The 24,966-nt window shown below is 43.7% G+C and overlaps 9 protein-coding genes across 9 annotated transcripts; 6 read left to right on the top strand and 3 right to left on the bottom strand.

Annotated features, from left to right (window-relative positions):
• Nucleotides 1-1,295: 1,295 nt before the first annotated feature.
• BYT42DRAFT_495024 (coth protein-domain-containing protein) lies at nucleotides 1,296-3,332 on the top strand (the record flags this gene model as incomplete). The annotated part of the gene is made up of 4 exons (XM_051564334.1): nucleotides 1,296-1,650; nucleotides 1,732-2,053; nucleotides 2,134-2,309; nucleotides 2,380-3,332. The coding sequence occupies 4 exons, from the start codon at nucleotides 1,296-1,298 to the stop codon at nucleotides 3,330-3,332; spliced, it is 1,806 nt and encodes a 601-aa protein (XP_051424258.1).
• Nucleotides 3,333-3,895: 563 nt separating this feature from the next.
• BYT42DRAFT_612803 (uncharacterized protein) lies at nucleotides 3,896-4,681 on the bottom strand (the record flags this gene model as incomplete). The annotated part of the gene is made up of 1 exon (XM_051571670.1): nucleotides 3,896-4,681. The coding sequence occupies one exon, from the start codon at nucleotides 4,679-4,681 to the stop codon at nucleotides 3,896-3,898; it is 786 nt and encodes a 261-aa protein (XP_051424259.1).
• Nucleotides 4,682-7,364: 2,683 nt separating this feature from the next.
• Nucleotides 7,365-10,159, top strand: BYT42DRAFT_530582 (OPT family small oligopeptide transporter). Its single transcript, XM_051565403.1, has 3 exons — nucleotides 7,365-7,687; nucleotides 7,789-8,351; nucleotides 8,422-10,159. The coding sequence occupies exons 1-3, from the start codon at nucleotides 7,463-7,465 to the stop codon at nucleotides 9,875-9,877; spliced, it is 2,244 nt and encodes a 747-aa protein (XP_051424260.1). The 5' UTR covers nucleotides 7,365-7,462; the 3' UTR covers nucleotides 9,878-10,159.
• Nucleotides 10,160-10,210: 51 nt separating this feature from the next.
• BYT42DRAFT_643855 (uncharacterized protein) lies at nucleotides 10,211-10,705 on the top strand (the record flags this gene model as incomplete). The annotated part of the gene is made up of 1 exon (XM_051572622.1): nucleotides 10,211-10,705. The coding sequence occupies exon 1, from the start codon at nucleotides 10,229-10,231 to the stop codon at nucleotides 10,703-10,705; it is 477 nt and encodes a 158-aa protein (XP_051424261.1). The 5' UTR covers nucleotides 10,211-10,228.
• A 281-nt stretch (nucleotides 10,706-10,986) lies between these two features.
• Nucleotides 10,987-12,591, bottom strand: BYT42DRAFT_287533 (uncharacterized protein). The gene is made up of 4 exons (XM_051562869.1): nucleotides 12,528-12,591; nucleotides 12,071-12,472; nucleotides 11,742-11,991; nucleotides 10,987-11,652 (listed from the first exon to the last, which is right to left on the bottom strand). The coding sequence occupies exons 2-4, from the start codon at nucleotides 12,415-12,417 to the stop codon at nucleotides 11,104-11,106; spliced, it is 1,146 nt and encodes a 381-aa protein (XP_051424262.1). The 5' UTR covers nucleotides 12,418-12,472; nucleotides 12,528-12,591; the 3' UTR covers nucleotides 10,987-11,103.
• Nucleotides 12,592-12,711: 120 nt separating this feature from the next.
• On the top strand, nucleotides 12,712-18,019 carry BYT42DRAFT_643857 (uncharacterized protein; the record flags this gene model as incomplete). The annotated part of the gene is made up of 16 exons (XM_051572623.1): nucleotides 12,712-12,886; nucleotides 12,953-13,021; nucleotides 13,084-13,160; nucleotides 13,257-13,328; nucleotides 13,402-13,716; nucleotides 13,801-14,186; nucleotides 14,254-15,053; nucleotides 15,115-15,335; nucleotides 15,398-15,610; nucleotides 15,677-15,905; nucleotides 15,977-16,177; nucleotides 16,248-16,331; nucleotides 16,406-16,466; nucleotides 16,525-16,682; nucleotides 16,758-17,493; nucleotides 17,564-18,019. 16 exons carry the CDS (start codon nucleotides 12,712-12,714, stop codon nucleotides 17,880-17,882), a joined length of 4,116 nt encoding a protein of 1,371 aa, XP_051424263.1. The 3' UTR covers nucleotides 17,883-18,019.
• A 46-nt stretch (nucleotides 18,020-18,065) lies between these two features.
• BYT42DRAFT_564838 (TAP42-like protein) lies at nucleotides 18,066-19,547 on the top strand. The gene is made up of 4 exons (XM_051567792.1): nucleotides 18,066-18,462; nucleotides 18,584-19,173; nucleotides 19,249-19,364; nucleotides 19,435-19,547. The coding sequence occupies exons 1-4, from the start codon at nucleotides 18,154-18,156 to the stop codon at nucleotides 19,455-19,457; spliced, it is 1,038 nt and encodes a 345-aa protein (XP_051424264.1). The 5' UTR covers nucleotides 18,066-18,153; the 3' UTR covers nucleotides 19,458-19,547.
• Nucleotides 19,548-19,561: 14 nt separating this feature from the next.
• On the top strand, nucleotides 19,562-20,341 carry BYT42DRAFT_544943 (adenine phosphoribosyltransferase; the record flags this gene model as incomplete). The annotated part of the gene is made up of 4 exons (XM_051565784.1): nucleotides 19,562-19,627; nucleotides 19,701-19,821; nucleotides 19,893-20,026; nucleotides 20,126-20,341. The coding sequence occupies 4 exons, from the start codon at nucleotides 19,562-19,564 to the stop codon at nucleotides 20,339-20,341; spliced, it is 537 nt and encodes a 178-aa protein (XP_051424265.1).
• Nucleotides 20,342-21,364: 1,023 nt separating this feature from the next.
• On the bottom strand, nucleotides 21,365-22,751 carry BYT42DRAFT_494891 (Pumilio1 in complex with Cyclinb reverse Rna; the record flags this gene model as incomplete). The annotated part of the gene is made up of 4 exons (XM_051564325.1): nucleotides 21,365-21,578; nucleotides 21,648-21,904; nucleotides 21,981-22,226; nucleotides 22,296-22,751. The coding sequence occupies 4 exons, from the start codon at nucleotides 22,749-22,751 to the stop codon at nucleotides 21,365-21,367; spliced, it is 1,173 nt and encodes a 390-aa protein (XP_051424266.1).
• Nucleotides 22,752-24,966: the final 2,215 nt, after the last annotated feature.

Below are 24,966 nucleotides of genomic sequence, written 5' to 3' on the forward strand. Positions count from 1 at the left end.
TAAAAAGATGTCTCACTAAAAATATCTTGCATCTGATGGTAAGAAACTTGTTTTCGCTTATTCATCGCACTAGGTGAATGTATTCAGCGACGGTGGTCTCAAAAAGGGATGGATCTCCGATCACCACGTTGTTGTGCTTGGCTTACCTATTTGCTGTTTCCACCGATTCCGTCAAAGCTATACTGTTTATTTCAATCCCCGCCATCGACTTTTTGGTTTGGTTGGGAGGACACCTACTTGTTTATGCGGGATCCATGTGACGCAAGGCCAACATGAAGTACCCTTGATGAGTAACACACGCTTTGCGTTTACCGAGCGAAAGAAAAAAAAAAGTGCCACTTTTTCATATTCGGAGAATCCTCGGGCTGAGTGTCGGTAGTCGTTGAAACACAAGGGCTCGCATGCCACACAAAAAGAATATCGTAATTGCTTCACTCACAAAATGGCAATCAATGTTCAACAATCCTTATCGAAAATAAAGAAGCTCCAGATAGGTTTATCACTTCAACAAGGGAAAGAAAAATAAGTGACTTATGGCAAACCAGGTTTATTTTTCGAAATGTATATTGGTATAACAATACTTTTTTCTCGGGAATCCTGAAGATCCCGACGACTGTTTTGGTATTTTTCGCCAAGCCATGCATTGAGTATTTGATTTGCAAAAAGAAATATGAGACTACATGGAACGGGCGGAAATCACCGACCATTCTAAAGATCCGTGATCGGAGTTCCAACTTTGGGCGATAGGTTGCTCAAAACCGAACTTGGATTTTCGAAACAGAAGAAAGTCAGAAGCATACAATTGTAAGTGGGGTAGATGAGAAGAAATAATGGATTTCTATTTATGCAATTGCAGCCTTTAGTTATTACAGATGAGGATGAGTCTTTGGGACGTTCCATCAGAACCATCGACGGTCATCGACAGGTATGGCTGAAAAGTTTTAGAACAATGGTATCGCGTCAAGCACTGTCTGAGAAAACTGTCCAAATCGATAGTAAAAAAAAGAAGCGAGGTGCAAAAAAGAAGAAAGAGAAAAATCGTCCCAAAAATAATCCTACCAGAAACCCATCTTAACACAGATCTTCCGTCCTGTAATAGAATTACCCGTATCTGGCAATTGATAGCCCAAGCAAAGGATCGTCAAGGTATAAAAAGGTCTCGTTTTCCAGTACAACATTGACCTTTCGTAAATCCAACCTTTTCATCTGCCTTCGCTCCTTTCCTTTTGTTTTCTTTTTAACCTATCCACCTATCATCACATCGTTCCCGTCCACTCTCTTTCCTTTCCCTCGTGATGAAATTACGACATTTTATCACCTCAAGTATCGTTACTATTGTAGCCTTGACCGCCGTGGAGGCTGCCGATGTTCAGTATGCCGTCATTGCTTTCCCTAAAAATCAACAATCCGTTGCTGTTTCCGTCGGCGGACAACAATACCCGCTCCAAGCCAGTGAAAAACATCCCAATATTTTCACGGGAACTGCGCCCAGCGGTGAAACGTATCAATATGTTATCGACAACCACCCCGAATCCACTCACCGTCGCTTGGCCCAAGACGCTTCAAGTACCGGCAACGAATTCTTTAATCGAACACAAACCGTCTTTTCCGTTCCCGAGTTGCCTCAAGCCTATAATCCCATTTATCCTCGTAAGTCGGACTACCGTGACACCATCCATTGCAAGCATGCATCATGGATCGTTTCTAATTTTATTTTTCCTGTTGTTATAGCATTATTCAGTGCCATGAATCGGTCCAATGAAATTGCTACCATGATTTTGGAAGCGAATCAAACGGGGTTGCATGAAATCCTTAGCAATCCTATGGGCGCTCACGAGTACACTGAGGTATACAAGATGGCTTACATCACCAACAACGATGTCCACACCTTTTCGCTGGCCGGGATCAAGAACAGTGGAAAATCCACCAAGGAATTCGCCAAGCAATCCTACAAGGTGAAATTGAACGAATTCTCAAAGGCCAACAGCAAGGAGCTGATCTTTGGTCGTACGGGCTTCAAATTACGAGCGCATGAAACCGACCCCACCTTTATGTAAGCACCTTCCATCTTATCATAGTATTTTTTGGGGGAACTGTCAAATGTGGATGATAAACTCATCCAATCTTTGTTAGTCGCGAAAAATTGTTATTGGATATGCTTGCTGCTTCTGGAGGCGCCACTTTGGGCGGCAATTTTGTTCGTCTTTACATCAACAACGAACCTTTTGGCCTCTATCTGATGATTGATGATATGAGCACCACCACCATTGACAGTCTGTTACACGCAGGTGACGCTGATCCTCACACTGGTAAGGACCAAAAGTAAAATGCTAGGTTGGCCATGAAAAATGACCGTTTTTTATTTTAATTTTTATTTAGGTGCCACGTACAAGGGCAATGCGATCAATCCGCAAACGGAGGGTAACTTGGTCTATCTTGGTGACAATGCTACGCTTTACAACGATTTTATCTATGAGCTTGAGGATAAGGGCAAGCTGAGCAAGACCGATTTGCCAAAGGACCAAGAAAAGGCCCCTCTCATTGAATTCACTCGCCGCCTAAGTTTAATTGATCCCACTCAAGCGAGGGATGAACAAAGTTCAGGTGCTATTGCCGAGCTGATCGATCCTCAGCACACCATGATTCACTTGGCCATCAATTTCTTGTCGGGCTCGTGGGACGGCGTGTGGCATCAAGCCAGCAATTACTATTTGAACCAAAATACACAAAGCAAAAAGTGGACATTGATCACGTACGATTTTGACGAAACCCTTGGTATTGGTGCACCGGCTTACATGGCGAGCACTCCTTATGATAACTTTACGCGACCCGGTTCTCAGCGACCTCTCGTCGACGCTTTCATCAAGTCTCCCTATTATCGAGCCCAATTCGAAGATATTCTCAAAACCCTCGTGAAGCGCTTCTTCAAACCTAATGTCATGGAACCACGAGTCAAGGCTTTTGCGGATATGCTTCGCGAAGACGTGGCGTGGGATCTTTCACTTCCTGCCAAGTCACCAGGATTACAACCTACGTGGACGCTCTGGAATTTTGATAATAACATGAATGCAACCGATGGCCTTTCCATGGGGGTCACCGAATGGATCCGTGTCCGATCTCAGGCTGTTCAACAGCAACTTGGTTTCACCGATGCAGATGATCTTCCCCCTCTTGGTCCCTACACTGGTGGTAAAGAATGGGATCAGAACAACTATATCGCTCCTACCAAAAAGGAAAAGACGAACGCAGCGACCACCACTGCTTCTCAATGGTCAGCCGCTCTCCTAGGATGCACTTTGGTAACGGTTGCCATGATGATCCAATGGGTTTGATAGAGTACACCCGCCTATTTTTTTTTTAATTTCTTCATTTTCGTTTCCCACATACTTTTTTGTACACTAAACGATACATGCCCTTTTTTTATGTTTCCCAATATTCTATTTGGTCGAGCAGTGAAATGGATAGTTCGCGCTTTCCAGTTTCATCATTCCCAGTGATCGTTTACGGAAACATCCTGCTTTTTTTTTATTTCATGGTTTTGTTCGGCAGGGATAACGTGCATTGGGTCGAGAATCCAAAAATTTCAATGCATCATCGAATCGCGACCGATCATCCAAAATGGCTATACCCGAAAAAACTTTTTTTTTTCGATCAGAAGAGGCAAATTTTATTAAACAAGGATTGGATGGAAAAATGAGGATGCAGTGAGATAAGACGAAAAAGCCGGTTTTCTTTTGGATGGCGTCCCGCTGATTCATCATTATTATGCACAATATAACGGGAAAGGAAACAGGAAAGCAAGGGATAGGCTATAGAGAGAAGAATATGAGAAAACAGAAGATGGGCGCATCTGGCATGCGCCCACAAAAAAAAAAAAAGTTTAAGGTTTTTGCTTTTACGGATCGCCTACTTCGGTTGTTTTGGTAGGCAATTTGGATTTCTTGTCACCGCCTTTGGATGCCGAGAATTCGAAAAATGCATTTGCCATGCTTTCCTTCTTTTTCTGTTTTCGGCGTCGGCACGTCCATAATAGGCCGGTAATGATGATCAACACCAAGCCCACCACGATACCAATGATGGCAAACAAAATTCCGTTAGGCGACTTGTCACCATGTTGCAAAGAAGCTTGCGATGACAGCGTTGGATAATGATTTTCGTTATTGCCGTTACTGTTGTTATTGTTGCCATAGCCTTGGTTCTGATTCTGGTTTTGGTTTTGATTTTGGTTGTATCCATTGTCGTTATTTTGACTTCTGGTACCGTTATTATTATTATTATTGTTGTTATAGTTGTTGTTTTGCTCATTTCTTGAATTATCTGAATTATTGGAGCCATACGGCGTGGATTCGGAACGCGATGTTGTTGTTGTTGATGCCTGATGCTGGGTACTCGTACTTTGGCCATATTGGTTATTCTGATTGTTCTGGTTATTTTGGTTGTTTTGATTGTATTGATTTTGATTCTGTTGCTGGTTGTTATTACTATTATTATTGTAGCTGTTGTTTTGTTGCTGTTGCTGCTGATTATTGTTATTATTATTGTTGTAACCGTTGTTGTTGTTGTTATTATAACCGTTGTTGTTTTGGTTATTATTATTGTAACCGTTGTTATAGTTATTGTTGTTGTTGTCATAGCTTTCAAAAGCCGCAATGGCTCGTTTGGCGAGCTCGTAAGTATCCATGGAAGTCCAAAAAAAATGTAGTGAAAAAAGCAGAAAAAAAAATAAAAGTGGGATGCCTTGGTAGGGCGATGATGGGCGTATATATACTAGTGGATCAAAGTCGAGGCAGCTTCATCACGGGCAAATTTTGGACTTGACAAGTAAGGAGCTACAGAGAGGGTTGCCATGCAAGGAGCTATTGGATGAGGAAAGCCGTGAATAGCAGTAAGCTTTGTTGGCAGCCCGTTTCCCCAGTAAACAAGTCTGTCTGTGAGCACTCATTGCTTGTGTGTTATTGGGAGACATCCAATTCCGCAAACCGTCACAGCTCTTCAGGGGGGGAAGCAATAGATAGAGCAGATCCAAAGAATCTGCAGACCGAAAAAAAAGAGTCCCTCCAACACCTCCCACTTCGAAAATGTAGGTTGCTCCTTGTTTTTTTTTCCCAAATCATTGTTTATCATCGACATATTTTAGCTTTGTACACAGTTTCGTGACGATATGGATGTTATCAAGGCAAAGGTGTAAAAAGGTACATTCAGTTGATGTTGACATATAGGGATTCTTGGCCTCTGAAAAAAGAATCTTTTCACCATCAACGATGCCGTCAAAACAGGTCACGAGAATGGATGCAGAAATGTTTTTTTTTCAGTCTCACGAGTGCCCAGAATGGCTTTTGCCACGATTACTATTATGAATTACCGAGAGCCCTTGTTTTTGGAAGGATTGAAAATGTTAAGTGAAGTAAGGGACGGTCGCCACTCTCTACCCGATAATGTTTGTTGGATTATTTTTGCGGGATACATCGACGATCTCCTTCCTTTATTTTTCTTTTCTAGCCATATATAACAAATAAGAACGATTTCACCCCTCTTTTTTTCTTTTTGCCCATACTGTATCAACCTATCGTTTTCAGTGAAGGAGAAAAGAAAACTTGGTTTTCCTTGTTTACGCGTCAAGTAGAACTCTTTTTTTGAGTCTTCTTTTCCAATATTTTAGATCTGCTTGTCCTCTTTTCCTTAGTCTGGAGATCCAAAGGTTCCATTCCATCAAATAACGTATTGCCGCGGTGAAAGCGACGATCGTTGTGTTTTCGGCATAACGTATCACCAATAATAAAATGAAATATTTTACTTCGTTGATCTTAGCGAACACACATGATGAGAGACGTTTCAGTGTGCCATTCAGTAGAGTTTAACTATAGCTTCTTCTATCAAGTTCTTTCCTTCAATAACTGAAGAGGGAGAAGACCTGTTGAGGAGAGAGACGCTCTGTGATGTGCAATGGTTATAACTTTCCTTCAGTAGGACAAAGGGATGGCAGGCAAAGTATATACAAGTTTCGCGTCGATCAAAAAAATAAAAATAAAAAAATGGCGCACGTTTATTTTGATGGCGTATGCGCAGATGCAAGGTTAAAAAGAAAAGGAAGGACACACAAGGGATTCTTTCCAATAAATTGTCATGGCGATTCATGTTACGATGCGTCCTTTTCTCCCTTTAACCTGATAGAAAGCATTATTCCATAATGTTCTATCTTGACACGATAGTAGACAAGTAGCTTAAATTTTTTTTTTTCTTTTGCCTCAATTTAATGTGAGAATTTCAGAAAAAAAAGCAGGGAAATGTTATAAGGATAACATCCGAGGAACATCCGTATATTCCACTGCAAGGATATACTGCACATCAGAAAAACCGGCTCACAGCATTATTTCTATATTACGAGTCCATCTCCGAATAACACGCTAGCATTTCTTTCTTCCTTTCTCTTTTCCTTTTGTTTGTGTGTGATGGGTTTTCCTTATTTTCCCTGAAGATCGCAGTTCTTTTTTTGGAGGTCTTTGAATTGTTTCAAAAAGTATGTCAATGTTTTTTCTCCCAAAAAATGGAACTCAGCTTGCTTTGTCAAAGAGGAGCACAAGCAATTTGGTGCAAGATGTGATTCGTCGAATTTGACGAATTTCGAACCTCTTCATTTCATTGGCTGACGCTGAGTTGTCAAACATTTTCTGTCAATATTGCGTTATTGTTCATCACTATTGTCTTTTATAATCTATCGCATTCATGTTAATTTCTTCTCACCAAAAGAGAAGTAATTGTTAAAAAAGAAATAATCATCAATGGGCAACTAAGTTTTATTTTTCATGTCTGGTATTTTGGCCGGGTATTCGTCTCGTATTAGCATATTCAACCTTTTTCAGCGAAAAAGGTGAGCGGAGTTATTGTCATTGTTGTTTCCCTGCTGAATTTGTCAGCAATTGGATAGTTATGGCCTGAGTTCTTAGGATATGGTGAACATCACAAATATGAGCAAATTCAAATATGAGCAAATTTTGTGCCCATATGAGCAAGCATGCACCATCAAGGTGTGGGAATCGAGATGGAAAAATGCTAATAAAGTAATTGGCGGTTAAACAGAATCGGTCTCTTGATGATAAGATTGCGTGCTGATCGATATGTGCGACTCATACACAGCCAGAAAGGAAGAAAAAAAAAATCCAACGAGTTACACAGGGCAACACTCGAGCACGCAAGCGGTCGTCGTCGTTGATTTGTAAACGATGGCGTGCTCAAGCATTGAAAATCGGAATGGTCGCTTTTGATTGGACATGCATTCTCAGTGTAAACTCATGCAACTCCGAAAGAAGCTCAATGATAAAGTAATTTTTTGATCTCCAGCAGATCCTTTAAATACGGAAGGGATTGCTCATTTTACCGCCACTTTTTTTTTTGTTCACCTGCTTACTTTTATAATTTTTTTTTTATACATAATTTTTTCCATTTAATTTATTCATAAATTTCTATGGAAAAAGCCAAAGCGCCTTCACTGGCGGAAAAGATCTCCGTATCATCTTCGACCGATCCATCACTGCTTGAAAAGGTCACGATCGAAGACATTGATGATTCCCCTATTGAAGAAGTACGTGCCAGCGTCCCTCCTACCGACGATCCTACCCTTCCCACAGCTACGTTTCGCGCTTGGTTTTGGGGCATTGTCTTTTCCGCAGCCATTTCTTTCTCAAATCAGGTACGTTAGCATTTAGTAACACCGGATGCAGTGTGATTCATCGGATCACAGGATGTGCAGAAAAGAACATGATACTGATTGGTCATATTTTCTCTTTATAGTTTTTTTGGTTCCGTGCTAATCCGTTAACTATCAAAGTAATTGTCGTGCAATTGCTGGCTTTCCCTGCCGGCAAGCTTTCCGAACATATTTTACCCAACTACGATTTCCGTCTCGGTCGACTCCATTTCAACCTGAATCCCGGCCCATTCAACGTAAAAGAACATGTGCTTATTACCGTCATGGCCAATGCGGCAGCCACCTCATTCGATGCCATCGATATCATTGTGGTGCAAAAACTGTATTACAACCAAAACTGGGGCTTTGGAGGTGGTATCCTCCTTGTCCTAACAACCAGTCTGCTGGGTTTTGGTTTTGCCGGCATTCTTCGTCGTTACCTTGTGCGACCTTCCAGCATGGTCTGGCCTATCAATTTGGTCAATGCCACGCTTTTCCACACCTTGCACAAAAAGGTGCCCAAGGAAGTCGCCGATGCCGAAGCAACCACCCCCGGCCTTTCCTTGTCGCGTAACAAGTTCTTTGTCATTGCTTTCATTGCTTCATTTTGCTGGTACTTTTTGCCGGGTTACATCATTCCCGTCATCACCTCCATCTCCTGGATTTGGTAAGTTTCAATCCCGAATAATCCTTGTTGCCTTATCAGTCATTAATTAATTCCGTTTTCGTTGCATTAGCTGGATCAAACGCGATTCTGTCCTTGTATCTCAAATCGGCAGCGGTCTGTACGGCTTGGGGATTGGCAGTTTCACTCTGGACTGGAGTTCTCTCGCTGCATGGTACCCGAGTCCGTTGGCAATCCCATGGGTTGTACAGGCCAACATGCTTGCCGGATTCATCTTCTTTATTTGGATTCTCGTGCCTATCATTTACTATACAAATACCTATGAGAGCAAGAAATTCCCATTTTACAACACCAACCAGTACGATATCTGGGGTCAGGAATTCAACCGTAGCCGTGTGCTTACGCCGGACCAGTACCTGAACGATACCGCTTACGAAGAGTATTCGCCTATCCGTATCACCGGTTTCTTTGCCATCTGTTATGGTCAAGGTTTAGCCGCTTTGGGTGCGATCATCTCTCACACGGTTCTGTTTAACGGCAAGGATATCTGGGAACGTTTCAAGAACGCGCGTCAATCGTCAGATGATATCCACGCCCGTCTCATGGATCGTTACAAGGAAGTGCCCGATTGGTGGTATGGCGCTCTTTTATTGGTGTCTCTCGGTGCCAGTTTCGCCACCATTGTGGTTTGGCCCTCGGACATGCCTTGGTGGTCTCTGATTATCGCCGTCGTGCTGGCTTTCATCTGGTTGTTGCCCATTGGTATCGTCACCGCCATTACTTCGCAAGCACCGACCATTTCCATGATCACCGAATGGGTGTATGGTGCTATTCGTCCCGGTCATCCCATCGGCAACATGATTTTCAAGACGTATGGTTACATCACCGTACGTCAGGCTCTATTGTTTGCCCAAGATTTGAAGCTCGGTCATTACATGAAGATTCCTCCTCGTCACATGTTCTCGTTCCAAATCGTCGGCACCATTGTCGCATCGTTCGTCTCGCTTGGTACCACCAACTATCTTTTGAACACCATTCCCAACATCTGTACAAAGTCGGCTTATCCCTGGACGTGTCCCAACGCCGGCCTTTTTGGTGCGTCTTCAGTCATTTGGGGCTTGATTGGTCCTCAGAAATTCTTTGCGCCTTCCTCCTTGTACCATTCCATTCCGTACTTTTTGCTTGCAGGGTTTTTGCTTCCGTTCCCCATCTATTTCTTGCACAAGCGTTACCCTGATTCGTGGATTCGTCACATCAGTGTACCGGTGTTCATGTTGGGACCGACCCCCTATCCTCCTGCGCCTACCAACACCATGCCTACATGGGCCACCGTGGGTTTCATTTTCAATTTCTTTATCAAGCGCCGCCGTTCGGCTTGGTGGAAAAAGTACAACTACGTCTTGTCGGCTGCTTTGGATTCCGGCGTCGCCATTTGTGCCATTATTATCTTTTTCGCTTTCCAGAATTCGGAAATCCACTTTCCTCGCTGGTGGGGCAACAATCCCGACTCTGTGGATCAGTGTCCTTTGGCCACCGCCAACTGGAATGGTGTGGATGTGTACGCCTAGATCACCACGCCAAGTCTTCTTACTCTTTCATTTTTTTCCCCCACTTTCTTTATGTACATAGTCCCTAACTTTATCCTCATCCATTCCTCTATTTATATCATCACTGTATATGCATTGATCTACCAGCGATCGGCTGTTTCATCGGCTGTCATAACAAATAAATCTTATTTTCATACGTGACGCTATTGTTTGTTGATCCATTTTTGTTTGTCTGCTTTGTTTGTTTGGTTTTGCCTCCTGTGTGTCACCAGGAATACATGTCATTGGCCTTGCAATTTTTCCCTTGCGGAAAAAATAAAAAGTCTAGGCGAAACAAGAGCTACGATCAAAAAGGGCATACTCAACCGAACCATGATCATTGTTTTGATTTCCCTTGTTTTCTTCCATTGTCGTCGCTGTTGGACATTTTCGTGCATTGGTGCTAATTACCATTTTTCCATAATGGAACCAATGTCCACTCCGCCATACTCTTTGTCGGTTCAGTCACCCAAAGAGGCCCATCTATTTCGACAGTATGCCTACAATCAAAGCGAAAATGGAAGTAGTTTGTCCGTGTTCCCACCTTCAAGTACGGCCGTCAATTCGATCCGGTCGATTTCGCCCAATAAATTACAGCAAGAACCGTCGGAATGGCTCCAAGAACGACAGAGACACAGTCGAAAATACCGATTTTTGCTTGGGGTGAGCGGGGTCATTGTTCTGTGTCTCCTCATCGGCAGCATTGCCTACTGGATCATCAGCAGCCTCACCACCACGCATCTACCCTACTCCACCGAATACTCCCAAAGCATCCCCACTAAAAGCACCCCCGCTAACCTTTCCTTATAATTGTATTCACCAACCTATTACAAATAATAATGATAATAATAAAAAGTGGCTATATCAGGCTGCCCTTTCTGTATGCAACACCACTCTTCATTGTACACATATCCAACTTCAGTATATCTTGGTATACAGTAAACAATGCTTGAACACTCGCCCAATCCTGTTTTCAGATAACAGTTCAGAGTGTCACCCACTGTTAAATTTGCCATGTCACAGTTGGCAAAAACAAGACCCAACAAAAAGAATACCGTACTTTGTCTGCTCCTCCATTTACAAAATCGACAGTGAAATTACAGTTCTTACAAGTCATAGGCGTGGATATTTATTTTTGCAGTGTTATACAAAGGAATTCCGAGTAATAAAAAAAAGTGTCGGTTTTGCTTTATCTGTATACAGTTAATCTACATATAAGTGACTTTGGTGCCCATACGTACAGTTTGCCACAGCTTTGTGAAAATCGCCTTGGCCGCTTGCGAAATTGGCGATCGTTGTCCACGCAGCATTCCCACCAAAGCAAAAACCGCAATCAAAATAGCAATGTAACCCATCGATCCGTTCCTGAACAGTTGTTGGAACCACGCCTTGATAATGGTTAGGCTGCGATCCGGGGAACTCGATTTTCGGCTGAGGTGAATGGTTTGCTGTGGCGGTAAAGTGACATTGTTGGTAGAAGAGGTGGAAGGCGCCGAAGTGGTGGCATTTGATAGTCGTCTTTCCATGGCTTCATTCTTACTCGCCATTTCGCTATTTTCCGCATTCGGTTTGCCCGCTTTATGCGCTGCGGCGGCAGCTTCAGTGGCCAGCCTTTCTGCTTCCGCTTCTTTTCGTCTCTGTTCTTCGGCTTCAGCCCGCTGTTTAGCCTCGATTGCTGCTTTTTGTTCCGCTTCCAATTTTTTCTGTCGGTCCCGTTCTTCGGTATGCTGACACTCTTTAATCAGCTGCTGCAAGTGCTAGTGATTCCAAATGTCTCAGTTTCCAGTTCATTTCCTTCCCAGATGGTACTTTTGCCACCCTTCCTTTTTTTTTTTTTTATACTTACTTCCTTCTTCTCATCTGATAGAAAAGAATTGAATTCGACAAAGGTAGTGGCCGATTCAAAATCACGCAACAGAGGGAGAATGCGAGTGACGTAGAGATGGATGGTATCGATGTAAGCTTCGAAAAAGGAATCGGGGTCGGCTTGCACAAAAGCAAGATGATCCATGGTCGTATCAGGCATACTAGCATACCATTGTTCTGCAATTTGTCGTCCCACACTGGGTATATCGAGTTTCAATGCCATCACCAGGCTTTTTTTAAGACAACAATGCAAACAAATAAACAATGAATGGTCATGCAACGAAATGAAGCTCGGTTAATTATGCTTACCAAGCAGACACGAGTCTGGGGTCGACGTGACCAGCATCGCCGTACATTTGAGCAACCATTGTCCAGAGAGCATGACCAAAATGCTCGTTGGATTGAGCCGCGGTAGGAGCAAGTCCAAATAATTTGGTAATGTGTGGCGTTAGTTGTGTTTGTGTCAGCAGTGTCGTGGCAATGTTGAGATATAATGTCCAAATAGCCAGTCTCAAGTCTTCCGTGTCCTTGTCGCTGTCCGCTTCTTTCGGTGGTAAACTTTGCACGGCCTTGTAACAAGTGGACGCTGCAGTCGTATATTTCGTCAGCAGAAAACTGCGAAGTGCTTTCTGGTACAATGTTTGTCCAGGATCCATGGTAGTGAGAAAAATCTGGAAGGGAAAAAGAGACCAAAGAGAAAGAGCAAACCCTCTTTTGGGAAAACATGATTATTACGAAACTGATGAGCCAATTAGAATCGATTTACCTTTTTTGGTTATCATATGAATATGAAGCTGAGGGTGACCGGCAAAATCTCGCGCCGGCCGTGATAAGATATAAAAAAAAAAGCTGGACCACCTGGCCCCTTGACTGTATCTGTGTTCTTTTTCCCGGTTATTGGATACATTCGACTGTTTCCTCGTCCACCAGAAAGAGAGACAGTGTGCAGTATGCCGCCTGTTTCTTCTGCATTCAAACCTACAACTGTCACGTTGTATGACGCCATTACCGATTCACCTGTCTATCGAGCCAACATTCACCATTACGATGACCAGCTGGAACGTCTCGAGACTTGGCTCGAATCACTTCTGCAGCATTTTAAAACATATACCCAACTTATGACCAGTAATATACCTTTCATGGATATGTGGTGTCATTTTTCATGTCGCTGACCTTGTTATTTTGCTGTAGAATTGAGTGCAGAAGCGAACCTTATCTGCAGTCAAGCTGTCCCTTTAGAAATTGATGAGCTGCTTTTAGGTAACACAACTGCGGCCGCTTATTGTGTGATCCATGCTAATTTCGGAATTATGGAATAATAGACTCCAACTTTACCAACGGTGCGATGGGTCAGTTTGCTCGCACCTTGCAAAACCAAGTATCGCTTCAACACAAACTGGTAAGTTAAAAATAAATGAAAAACGACGATCAATGAAATTCACGGCTAATTCGGCCCGTTAATTGTTTCAATACGCGATGTTGTGTACTATTAAAGGCATCCGACCTCGAGGAACAATTCATTCATCCATTGCAGCAGTTTATCCAAACCCATCTTCAAGAGTATAAGGCAAGTCCCTTTTTATATGTGCCAAGGGTGGCTAATTTTTTTTTTCTCATCCGAATGCAAATCGTATCAATAGCAATTTAGAAAGCAACATGAAAAAGCTTTGCATCAGTATGAAAGTCAGCTTCAGAAATACGCGTCCGTTAGCAAGTCCAAAGATCGGTCGAATCTCTATGAAGAACAGCTTCAACTGTACGATGCACGTGAGACATACGTCCGAATGTCCAGTCAGCATGTGCTACGCCTGTTCAAATTTCGCTCCGTGTTCCAACAACATTTGATTGAAGCCTTTTCAGCAGCCGCGGACTCTTACAAGGACAATTATTATCATGCCGAGATGTGGCAGAATCTGAGTTGTACGTTGGCCGCGTGGAAGCAATGGCTCACGGAAGTAAGTCGCGGAAAATGGCTGTCAAAAAAAAAATGAATTTAGAACCCAGAAGCTTATTTTCTGTCTGCAACCCGGGCATTGTAGGACGGCCTGACGTGTAACTTCCATATTTGGAAAGAAGAACAGACATGCCAACGCTTGCAGGAAGAATATCTCCAGAAGAAGCGACCTCGTATGACCATCGCTTCTCGACGACGTCATTCCGCCGCCCTTTTCAGAACGAATTTTTTTGGCGAATCACCACCAAAGTCTCATTCAGGATATTTATTCTTGCGTGTGTCCAACAATCTGTGGATGCGAAAGTGGTGTTTCCTTCATAACGGTTATTTTGGAATGCTCAGTACCGTATCGGACACGCAATGCAAAAACACAATCGTCATTGATATGCGACTACCTCTCTCTCACTGCTCTATCCAATCACCCAATAACAGTCAACGTCGACTCTGCTTCGAGATTCAAACAGGCCCACGGTATGTCATTGACTGGCGAAAGGGGATAATCGAAAAGACGCTCCGAGGTTAACGTTTTTTTTAACAGATCATCGATTTGCCTGCAAGCGGAAACCGAGGAAGAATTGCAGGAATGGCTGGCTTGTTTTCTAGGAAATCAACAACAACGGTCAAAAAGTGATGATACCCTCTTTCGTGATAACAGCTTCTCGTCACAGAAAAGCGTATCCCATGCAACCTCGGATCAAAACGATCCCCCATGTCCACGATCACCCCGATTGGTATCGAGCAAATCCAAATCGACCACCGTTGTGAGCACACCGACCGATATCCCTGTCACACTCAGTACTTCCTTCCGATCCAATCTGTCGGGATTGTCTATTTTATCCACCATGAGCGGACCCTCTTCTCCAGAGACCATGTCACTCAATCAAGCTCATTCCGACACAGCCTCTGTGCGAACCATAAAAACACGTAAACCATCCTCGCGCCATCCAACCTCCCTTGCCAACGCCCCCTCCATGACCCCTGCCTTGCTGGAAGCAGCAGTTCAAGTGAATTTGGATGATGCAACTTTTGGGATATCCAAAACAGGGAGTCTCTCATCGCGACAAGACAAAGGGATCTCTGTTCCGTGGGTCTTACCATGGGCGATTATCCCTAATCGTGGTCACTCCAGGCGATCCGATAGCTTAACCCTTCGACTACGTTCATCCAGTGAATCAAAAACTTCACCTTCCGAACGTCAACCTATCTGGCCTACCAATCCTCCCACCGTGTCTCTGCCTCCCATCAATATAGAAGGTTACGCATCCGACCTGGAATCCAAAAATCGTGAAGCTCGATATTACTTTCCCGAAATGGTGCCTAAAGAACTTGTGCTGGATGGTAAGTAACTTTGAGCCACTTATTGCCGGACTTGTACCGACGGTGACTTTTTTTCTGTTAGTTTTGGTTGCATGTGTGAGAAGAAAGCCTACGAATCGAACAATGAAAGCCATCACCGAACACGTCTCTGCTGATAAATTGGACCATGCTGTTTTGACACAGCAAGACATTGCTTTGATACGAGACGCACTTCCCGCAGGCTACGCCTATTCTGGACAGTTATTCTTGACTGCAGATGCTCTCTATTTCTACAGTTGTGTGGTGATGCATTCTGTGCATTCGGTAAGTAACCCGTGAAGGAATATAAAAACATATTTGATATTCATTTCGAGGGTTACGTCTAGGTCGTTGTCCGGTTCACAGACATTGCTGATGTACGACTGGCAGAGGAGAAAGAGGCTTCTTGTAATACAGTCGAGTCGGTGGTAGCGATTGACCTTGTCGAAGGCTACTCCGGATCCCTTGCAAGTCCCTTGCTGTTGAGCTGCCGAACTCAAGGTCCTGAAATGGTGGTCGAGAAGCTTCGATTTCTTCTCAATAATGCCAAATCGTCCGAGGTTTGTATGGTGATCGTTCGCTCGTTTGTTATGGCAGATTTGCTAAAAGAAGTTGCACTCGCGTAGCCTATGCAATTACGCAACGTATATCAAAAAATACTCGCCTTGTCCAAACCAAAACAGAGTAGCATGGTCATAGCTATCAGCTCCAGGTCCATCGCTCAACAGAGTGACGAGGCATATCTTTCGTCTAGCACCACTACCACAGTGGAGGAGGCAGATCAAACACCTGAAATTAGCGATGATTTGTCTGCGGGTGAAGCTACGATTGAATCCAGCGGTGCCAATGCAACAGGTGTGTGGTTTGCCTGTTCACTAAACTATAAAGATTTCTTCTTTATTTTGCTCATTTTTATTTACATGCAGATGAATTGCCGCCAAACTTTGAGCTTCCAGAGGGACCTGTGGAGTGTGGATGCGAGGATCATTTGGACCGATTAGAAGCCGAGATTGATTTTCCTATTTCGGCCAAACGCTTGTTTGAGTTGATGTTTTCCGACGAGCAGAATGCAGCTCCTACCGATGGTGGCGTTTGGCAAGGCAAAACAGCCGCTATTGCCGGCCATGGTAAGTGACGTCGAGTAGAAAGACCAAGTAAACAATCATATCCATGTATTTTCTGTATTACGCTTGACAGATCTGAAAGTGACGCATTGGGAAAACACTGAAAACGGAACCCAACGATTCCTCAGCTATTGGATGCCGGTCTCCAATCCCATCGGTAAGAAACAGGAGTAGAGAAGTGCTATAAAAGGGATACCTTTTTCTTATAAATCACGGCGATGATGATCCTAGTTCGTATGAAGGAAGCAGAGGTAGTGGAAACTCAGAATCTGCTAAAGAAAGAAGATCACATGTAAGTACAGCCACCGAGGAATGATGGATATTGGTCGGTTGCTTATCGTCCGCTGCAGTCGCTACGTTGTGCAAATCTCGACCAAAACGGCCGCTTTACCGTATGCGGAAGCCTTTATACCCTCTGTAAAATATTGCATCACTTATGTTTCCAAGGATCAATGCAAATTATCTTTGCATCTCGGCGTACGATGGGTACAGAGAGTCATGGTTCGAGGTGAGGGCCTACCGCAAAAAGAAAAAAAAACCATGAACTTTATCGGGTAATTAATATACATATATGTGTTGATAGCCATTGTCACTCGCGCTGCACTCAAAGGCATGGCTGACAGTGTCAATGTCTTTATCCCGATCCTGAAAGACACCGCGCAAAATATTGCCGCCGAAGCAAGCCAAGCACAGAGCCATGCGTTGAAAAAAGCAGGTGTATCCATTGAGAATGTGCAAACATTAGAGACCAAGAAGACATCCGTTCAACCTGATACACCGACCACGCATGATGCTACTATCAAACATTCTGACAGAGCTGAAAAAGAACACCCATCAAACGTTCATTTAAGTCCACAAATGACCGCTGTGCCTTCGAATTCAGTAAACAAAATGGCAACTCAACCCTCTGCTTCAAACAAAAGAGAAATCCCATCGGCAGCCTGCAGCAGCAAACAGAATCCAGTCGCTCCGTCCTCAAACGCCTCTGCTGCTCAGTATCACAACAAAACCGCATCCTCGCTATCGCTCAAACATTCACACTCCTTATTCCCCGAGACTGTCAAAGTACTAGCAGGCAGAGGTGTTATTGTTCTTGCAGCCATCACTGTGCTGCTTATTTACGGCATGGCCATGACGAGCCTCACGCTCCAATGGTGGAATTATCCTGGTCGGGCACGGTGCGAGACTGCATCGATGCAGCAATTCGAGCGCAAAACTCACACAAACGATACCATTGTGCGACATGTTGTTTACCTGCGAGATCTGGATGAAGGCATCCTCAATACAAAATTCCAACCATCATATGCCAGAACTCCTTGGTATGACCCGATTCTGTGTGATCTAATCCTCCATAGTTGCTTTTGAACGCTTACATTAAATTTTCTGTAGTTACCAACAATTTGTGCAAGCGCATCAACCTGTGCCGTCCAGAGAACTGCCTTTCAATGTATGGTTTGATAAGCAGTATTACAAGGAAGCGATCAAGCTGGATACAAGTCGACAGAACATGGCGATGATGCGCAGTGATCTGTTATCGCTTTTTCAGATTTTGAACAATGAAGAAGCGCAGATCATTGAACAGCAGTATATCAATTGGTTATCTGATCAACAACTTCACTGCTCGACACTCGATACCTGGGAACAGACTTCACATGTGCCTGCCTGCACCGATATTCTTGAACAAATCCGGTTATTTAACACATCTTAATCATCCGTCATTATAATTAATTCTTTGCTACTGTAGATTCTAATATGTAATGCTCTTTAACTATTATTAGCTATATATTTTTTTAGCTCTATTACAACACACAATAAACGAATCCTCTTATTGAGGGAGGGACGTCGCTTATTTTCCAGAGGTCCAGCGAACCCCATTTCAGGGATGTGACTTGTTCTGTGGAACCTCCAAGTGAGGCCGGAAAAAAGAAGCGGAGCGCACTGATCGGTTCATCATATTTTCCTTGCGTTTCGTGTAGACCATGGCGCAGTTGGAGAATTTGCCACTTGGGCAACTGTTCAGGACGGGGCAAAAGCTTTTATTCGACTTGGAAGAATCAAGTCTGGCCAGTAATGACCCGGCTTACCAGGATCAAGTGGCCGACGCCACGGCCCGACTCGTTCGAGTCAATGAACTCATTACACGACTGGATATGTTTAGCAGTAACGAACTTATTGAAGACGTGAATACCAACGATCTCCGCTTCCTAATGGTGCCTGCTTATCTCGGTAATCTGACGTTAAAGAAAACTGGCATAGAAAACCGTAAAGCCACGTTAGAAATTGCCAAGGTAAGAAAAGCGAGCAGGGGCAAAAAGATGCTTGTTATTTTTGTCCACACCAGAATGGAAGGGTTATTTAAAATGATGTCTTCTAAACTACTTTTTTTTGGGCATTTTCATGATTTACTAGGATTACTACAAGGAATTTCTTGCGGTATGCAAAGAGCATCAATTGATGGGCAAGCAGGATGTGGAGGAGTTCGAGAGGCACAGCGCCGAATCCAAGTCAAGTTTAAACCCAGCGATCCAGCGACAGCAGAAAATTGAACGGTTTAAACGAGAAAAAGCAATCCGCGAAAAGATCGAATCACTTCAGAAACAGTTGGGTGCAGCAGAAGAGGATCAAGATATGGATGATATGGCACGCGATTGTATTTTGGCCGAGATTGATATTGAGATCCTGAAATCCTTGGAGCAGCTGCACAGCATCAATCAGGAAATGGTCATGGTCAAGGAAATGGAAATTATGCAGGAAATGATGGCAAAGCGCGGTACAATTCATGATGCGGATACGCGAGCGCCACCGAAACCAAGAGAGAACTGGGGTCGTGATAAACCGTTACTGAATCCCAAGGGAAAACCGTTGCAACCGTTTGTCATCACCAACAAACGTCAACAGTTGAAAGATCAAGTGTTCAAACCAGGCTGGAACCTACCTACAATGACCATTGATGAATACCTACAGCAAGAAAAGGAACGAGGCAATATCATTGAGGGCGGGTAAGGAATCCACAGACTGCAACATCACCCCGCTTTCATTCTTGAATCTCATCATCCATTTTCGAAAATTTGTAGCGGAGAACAACCTCCTAAGCCTGAAATTGATGATAACGATGAGGCAGCAATCGATGCCGAGACGATGAAGAAACGTGAATGGGACGAATTTGTAGAAGCGAATCCACGAGGATGGGGTAATGGGATTTTGTTTTTATTTTTATAATGCATCACTGTAGTAACCATGCTTTCGTTTTTTTTCCCTAGGCAACCGAGGCAATAAAGGTTAAAATCTTTTGACAGTCACTTAATAATGATTGGGGGGAACATGCAATAAAGGGAAAAAAAAATTGGGTTTTTCGTTTTTCTTTCCAGCCGTCTCTTTCATTTTACTATGAGCAATTACGATATCGAACGTATCAAGAACCTCCTCGGTACCCATGAGGACTTTCCCCAGAAGGTATATATTTGTTGCGAATCGTGGCCCATCACTGCATCGTCAGTCTAATGAAGCAAATACTGGGGGGGATCAGGGAATCGTTTTCAAGGACATGTTCCCAGTGTTTCAGGACCCCACAGCCGTCGAAGCTTTAATCAGCAACATTGTCTACCACATCAACTCCACTTATCAAGAAAAGATTGACGCTGTTGTCGGTAAGTTGCATAGGCACCATGTTGAGTGACAGTCGCATATTGAAGGCCTTTTTTTATTTTTTTTATACAAGGTTTGGATGCACGAGGTTTCTTGTTCGGTCCTTTGGTCGCTCTCCGTCTTGGTGCAGCATTTGTTCCTGTCCGTAAGCAAGGAAAGCTTCCTGGTGAATGCGTTTCTGCTGTGTATGAAAAGGAATATGGCAAGGTAATACAATCGATCGGTGCGGGTAACTGGATGGTTGGCGGCTGTAGGAGATGAATCTCATCTGTAACCCATTTTCGCGCCAATGAAAAATGGTTGTAGGATATTTTTGAGATGCAAGTGGGTGCTGTGAAACCTGGTGCCAAGGTGATTGTGATTGATGATCTTATTGCTACTGGTGGTTCGGCCGGTGCGGCCGGTGAATTGGTTCGCAAATGCGGTGGCACTACCGTTGAATACGTTTTCGTCATGGAGCTCGAATTCCTCAACGGTGCAAAGAAGTTGGACGCTCCCGTGTATTCTTTAATCAAATTGTAATACAGCATGCGTTCTATTCTCTGTACCCAATTTTTGTTATTGTATATTACCATGGAAAATTCACCTGCTGGTCGAATTTCGGCTGGTATCAGGACGATTGATGGATACCAGTGACGTTCGTTTAAGCTAATGAATTCCTGATGTTCTGTCGCAATCGTATATTTCGTTCGTCTCTTTGGCGTTTTCTGGGATCCAAAGCATAAACAAGGTGTCAATATCCTCGTTGAACAACGCAATCGATATAATCAGTTTACCTTCAAATGATTCAAAGCAGCATGCCTAGGGCACGGAACATGCACAACGACATGTTTCTTGGTTTTCAATCTTCAAGCTGGCTGTTGCTCGCTTTCGCTTCTTTTTGTTGGCCGGTCGTTTTGTTTATCGCCTTTTTCCGTCTTGTTGATGTTCTGTGCCTTATTTCCACCAGCCTTGATTTAGTAATGATTGTAAAGATATTACATATATGGGCATCACCAAGTCCTTGTCCACTGATTTCGTTATGGCAACCGCCATAACGCGGTAGCTTTGAAAATAAATGGACGAGGAAAAAGAACTTGTGCAACTTCTTTATGAATAAAAGCAAAGCAACAGGTATACTGATGTTGATATCAAATTTACTTTGGAGGGGGAAATATCTAAAAAGTTATACAAGCGGGAAGACAACACTTATTCTAGAACGCTCATGGAATGTACAATTAGCGTCAAAGAAGTACAAACAAAGAAAGACACAAACAAGAAAAAACAAAACAAAAAGAAAAACAAGAATCAAAGGTGACCAAAGGATTTGCATCCTTGGATCAAACAGAAATATACAGTAATATCTCTACAAATACCGATTTTGGCCTACATCGAATCGCATAATACAGGTTAGGCGGAGGTCTCTTCTTGGGTATCTGGTTGCTCGGCAACATCAAGCTCTTTCACCAACTGAGTTGCCGTTTCAGCCTCTTTTTCAAGGAGCAACTTTTTCTCTACTTCTAGGCATGCTGCAAGACACGGAAACATCATATTCAACAATGTGAGTCACGATTCACTAAAGAACGACAAGTGGACAGCCGCGGGGGACAACTTACTGCTGATCAAGTGTTTACCATAGGTGTATTTCTTCAAACCAGGTAAATGAGGCTTAATTTTGCGCACCAGAAGCTCTCGTTGTTCACCATCAACCACGTCCAGCATTTTCTGCACTACATAGTTGGCATATTGGTCTTTCATCATGGACACCAAAGGATACGAGCTAACGAATGAAAAGGTTAAAAATGTAACAATTGCTATCCATAAGGGATGATGCCGTGACGGCACTTACCAATCGAGACGTGCTTGGAGCACTTCATCAATCAACATTTGGCGTTCTTGCTTGTTACCATGCGCCACGCACTTTTCCACCACATTGCTGGCAAACTTATGCTTGCTTAATTGTAGCGTATGACCTCGGATTTTACGGATAATCAATGCGCGATCTTCCGGCTTGCCATGCTCAAGAATATGCTGAATCACATAATTGCCATATTGATCTTGGACCAATAACCGAGTACTGCGATGAAGTTCCTCCAATAAATGGCTCTACGTAATCATGAAACAAAATTTTTGAGCCTCAAAGCATGCCTAAAAGGCGTCTATATTTTCCCTCGTGACTTACGGTCTGTTCTTCAGGACAGTGCTCAAACATGCGTTGAATCACACGGCAACCATAGGGATGCGTGGCTAAATGAAATACTTGGCCATGGAAAGTTTCAATAATAAACTGGATATGCTGAGCAGGAACTCTTTCAATGGCTTTTTGTACAACATGATTGCCATTTTGATCTTTCACACATTTGAGAACCTTGCCATCCAATTCACGGATAAGCTGAGCTTGCTGATCAGTCAACACATGCTCCAGAGCCTAAATTTCACAAAACCATGTTAGCAATAAATCCTCCCTATTGCTCATCTTTCTATTTTCATAAATCACCTTTTGCACCACACGGCAACCGTACATTTGAAGCGACAACGACTGAACATGTCCCTCCATGTGGCGTGCCAAAATCGTCTTTTGCGCTTGACTACCGTGTTCAAACAGTTTTTGGATCACATAGTTTCCAAAGACATCGGTCATCAACTGAAGACAGTTTGGCAAAATTTCATTAAAGACGAGCTGCTTGTCATCGCTGCTGGCTGTTTCCAATTTTTGCTGAATGAATCGCGAACCGTGTTGATCCCCGCTAAACTCTACGACGTGATTCACAATATCCTGTTGAAAATAAAATAAAAAAAGGAGAAAAACGTTGGAAATTGGCTCGATGGATGTAGTAACAATGACAACTTGCCTTGAGTTCGTATTTCTTATTTTTGTTGCTTCGAAAAGCCTCCAATAAGGGGCTACGAATGATGGGGATAACGTCGGTGGTAGGCGTGCTGAGCGATTCATGTAAATGTAAAAGCCCACGATTGCCAGCAGCAGATGCAGGTCGGTGTGCCACGGTATACGTATTACGAAGCATGTCGTGAGGAGGCAATGGTTGCTGTTGCTGTTGCTGTCGGAGCATCTGTTCCTGTAACAGCAAGATTTGTTCTTGTTGCATGAGAATTTGCCGTTCCCTGGAATGCAATTGATGTAGCATACGCTCATTTAGGTATCCATTCGGAGCAACGGTGCGGTCCATGGATACAAAGTTGGGTTTTGTGTACAATGGTGGCGGAGGCGAAGTAGGCTGGGACGAAGCAAAAGCGAGGTCGTCGTTTAACCATCGAAGCTGATCTTCTTCGGTCGCAAAGTCCGAGTGACCAAACCCAGGTAACGATGGCGTGGATGCATATTTATTCAGCGACGGACGACCGGTCATCGGAGGATGTCCAGGATTACCAAGGCCCACCATCTCTCCACTGCCATCCCATACGTTAGATGATTTCCGTAAACCGTAACCGGCGATCATTCCAGGTTGGATATCTTGTCCCGTAGGCAAAGTACCTTTATGCAATTGTTAGCTTATTGCCACGGGAGAAGAAATGGAATCAAAAAGTACGTTGCATCACATACCTGGAGGTATCATGGCTTTTGAGGTTGGCATAAAGGAAGCACTGGTTTCGGTCAACACAGCATCTAGACTCTGATGTCGTGCTGGGTTTCCCGGCAGTTGGTTCAACCAATAAGATGAACGCTGCTGAAACAACCGATTCATGCTGGATGTTTCGGTAGGCTACAAATCAAAAAAAAAAATTTCAAGGTACCAAGTTTATTTAGTTGCTGCAGTAGAGTCCAAGACTGAGGTGACTTCGCACTTACCTTGTCGGCGATGGATAAGTTGGAAGTGGCGTGCAACAAGCTATTGTAACCACGATTCTCTACATCTCCTCCTTGCAGATGACGAAACTGTTGGGTAGGTGGAGTAGAATTGGCACGTGGAGGTGGGGACATGGTTCGTTGCAGAAAAGGGGATGAAGGTCGTGAGTTGGTTTGTGACAAAGATAAATCGGTGTCAAATGGGGAAGCTGGAATTCCATGCATTATTTCTTGACCGTTGGGCAAAGGCTCATAAGGACTGGAGAGAGGAGAAAAATAAGAACGATAATCGTCAGATAGCTTTCGCATCTCGAGAGGATGGCCCGGCTTGTTCGACGACTGCGATGCTGTCATTCCTGAACGTGATCGATCCAATGTCTAAGGATACCAGGGTTTTCCATTTAAAAGATATATTTTTGTGAGTTGTTTTTTTGACATTTTTAGCATGAATTGATTATGGGCAAGCTTACAGGAAATGATCGTTGATGAATGCCAGCATTCAGCGTTCCTTCCGATGAGGGTGAAGGCAAATTGGATGATCCCCAGCCGGAATTGATCTCGGCCTTTTTCCCACTGATATCATGAACTTGCCTATTGTCATTGTCAAGCAAGGCACTGTCAAAGTACCCTGTCTGATCTAAAGCTAATATGTGTCTTAGATACTACTGAAACCCCGTTGGCGACAATCAAGGTCTACTCAATACTTTACCATAGGTGCCAGCAGAAAACGATGGTATACTGGGGGTAGGATGATTGGACCATACTTGATTTCCGGCCGAGGTTGGAGCATAAAAAGGGATACCTGCGTTCGTCTTCCACGTCGACTGCATGTGTGAAGGGAGCTCTGGAGCGCGTGAAGATTCCATCCATGTGTGGTACAATAACGGATCCGGTGGTGCGCTGCTGGCTCGTTCTTGTCCTAGTGGTGGTGAATCGGCGCACAGATCACGTTCACGGCCTGCTTTGTCTGCCATCATGAAAGCCAACTATAAAAGTAACGGGAAATGAGAACCTGGCCAAAGCTTGGCGACAGAGGTTACTTGGGTTACCTGTCCCTGTGGATGAGGCCGCGCTTTTGGTTGTTGAATATCCGGTGAGCGGAAAGAGTAATCGGCGGCGAAAGCGGTACGATGCATTCTTCCAAGGAATCAAGAATCGTTGCGTTACGGCCGAGAAAGAGAAAATATGGAAAACGTATAAAGAAGAGAGAACTAAAGTAGGAAAACTTGGCCTCAACCGAAAACGGGGCGAACTATCAAATGAGTTGCAAGGAATAAAAAGTGTCAAGGGTAAAGAAAAAAAAAAAGACTTTGTGGAGGTGTTGAAGCACAGAAACTGGAAAAAACGTGGAGCGAGTTACTCG

This window comes from Radiomyces spectabilis (genome assembly GCF_025331425.1).
Source record: "Radiomyces spectabilis strain NRRL 2753 chromosome Unknown BYT42scaffold_5, whole genome shotgun sequence".
Lineage (NCBI taxonomy): Eukaryota > Fungi > Mucoromycota > Mucoromycetes > Mucorales > Radiomycetaceae > Radiomyces > Radiomyces spectabilis.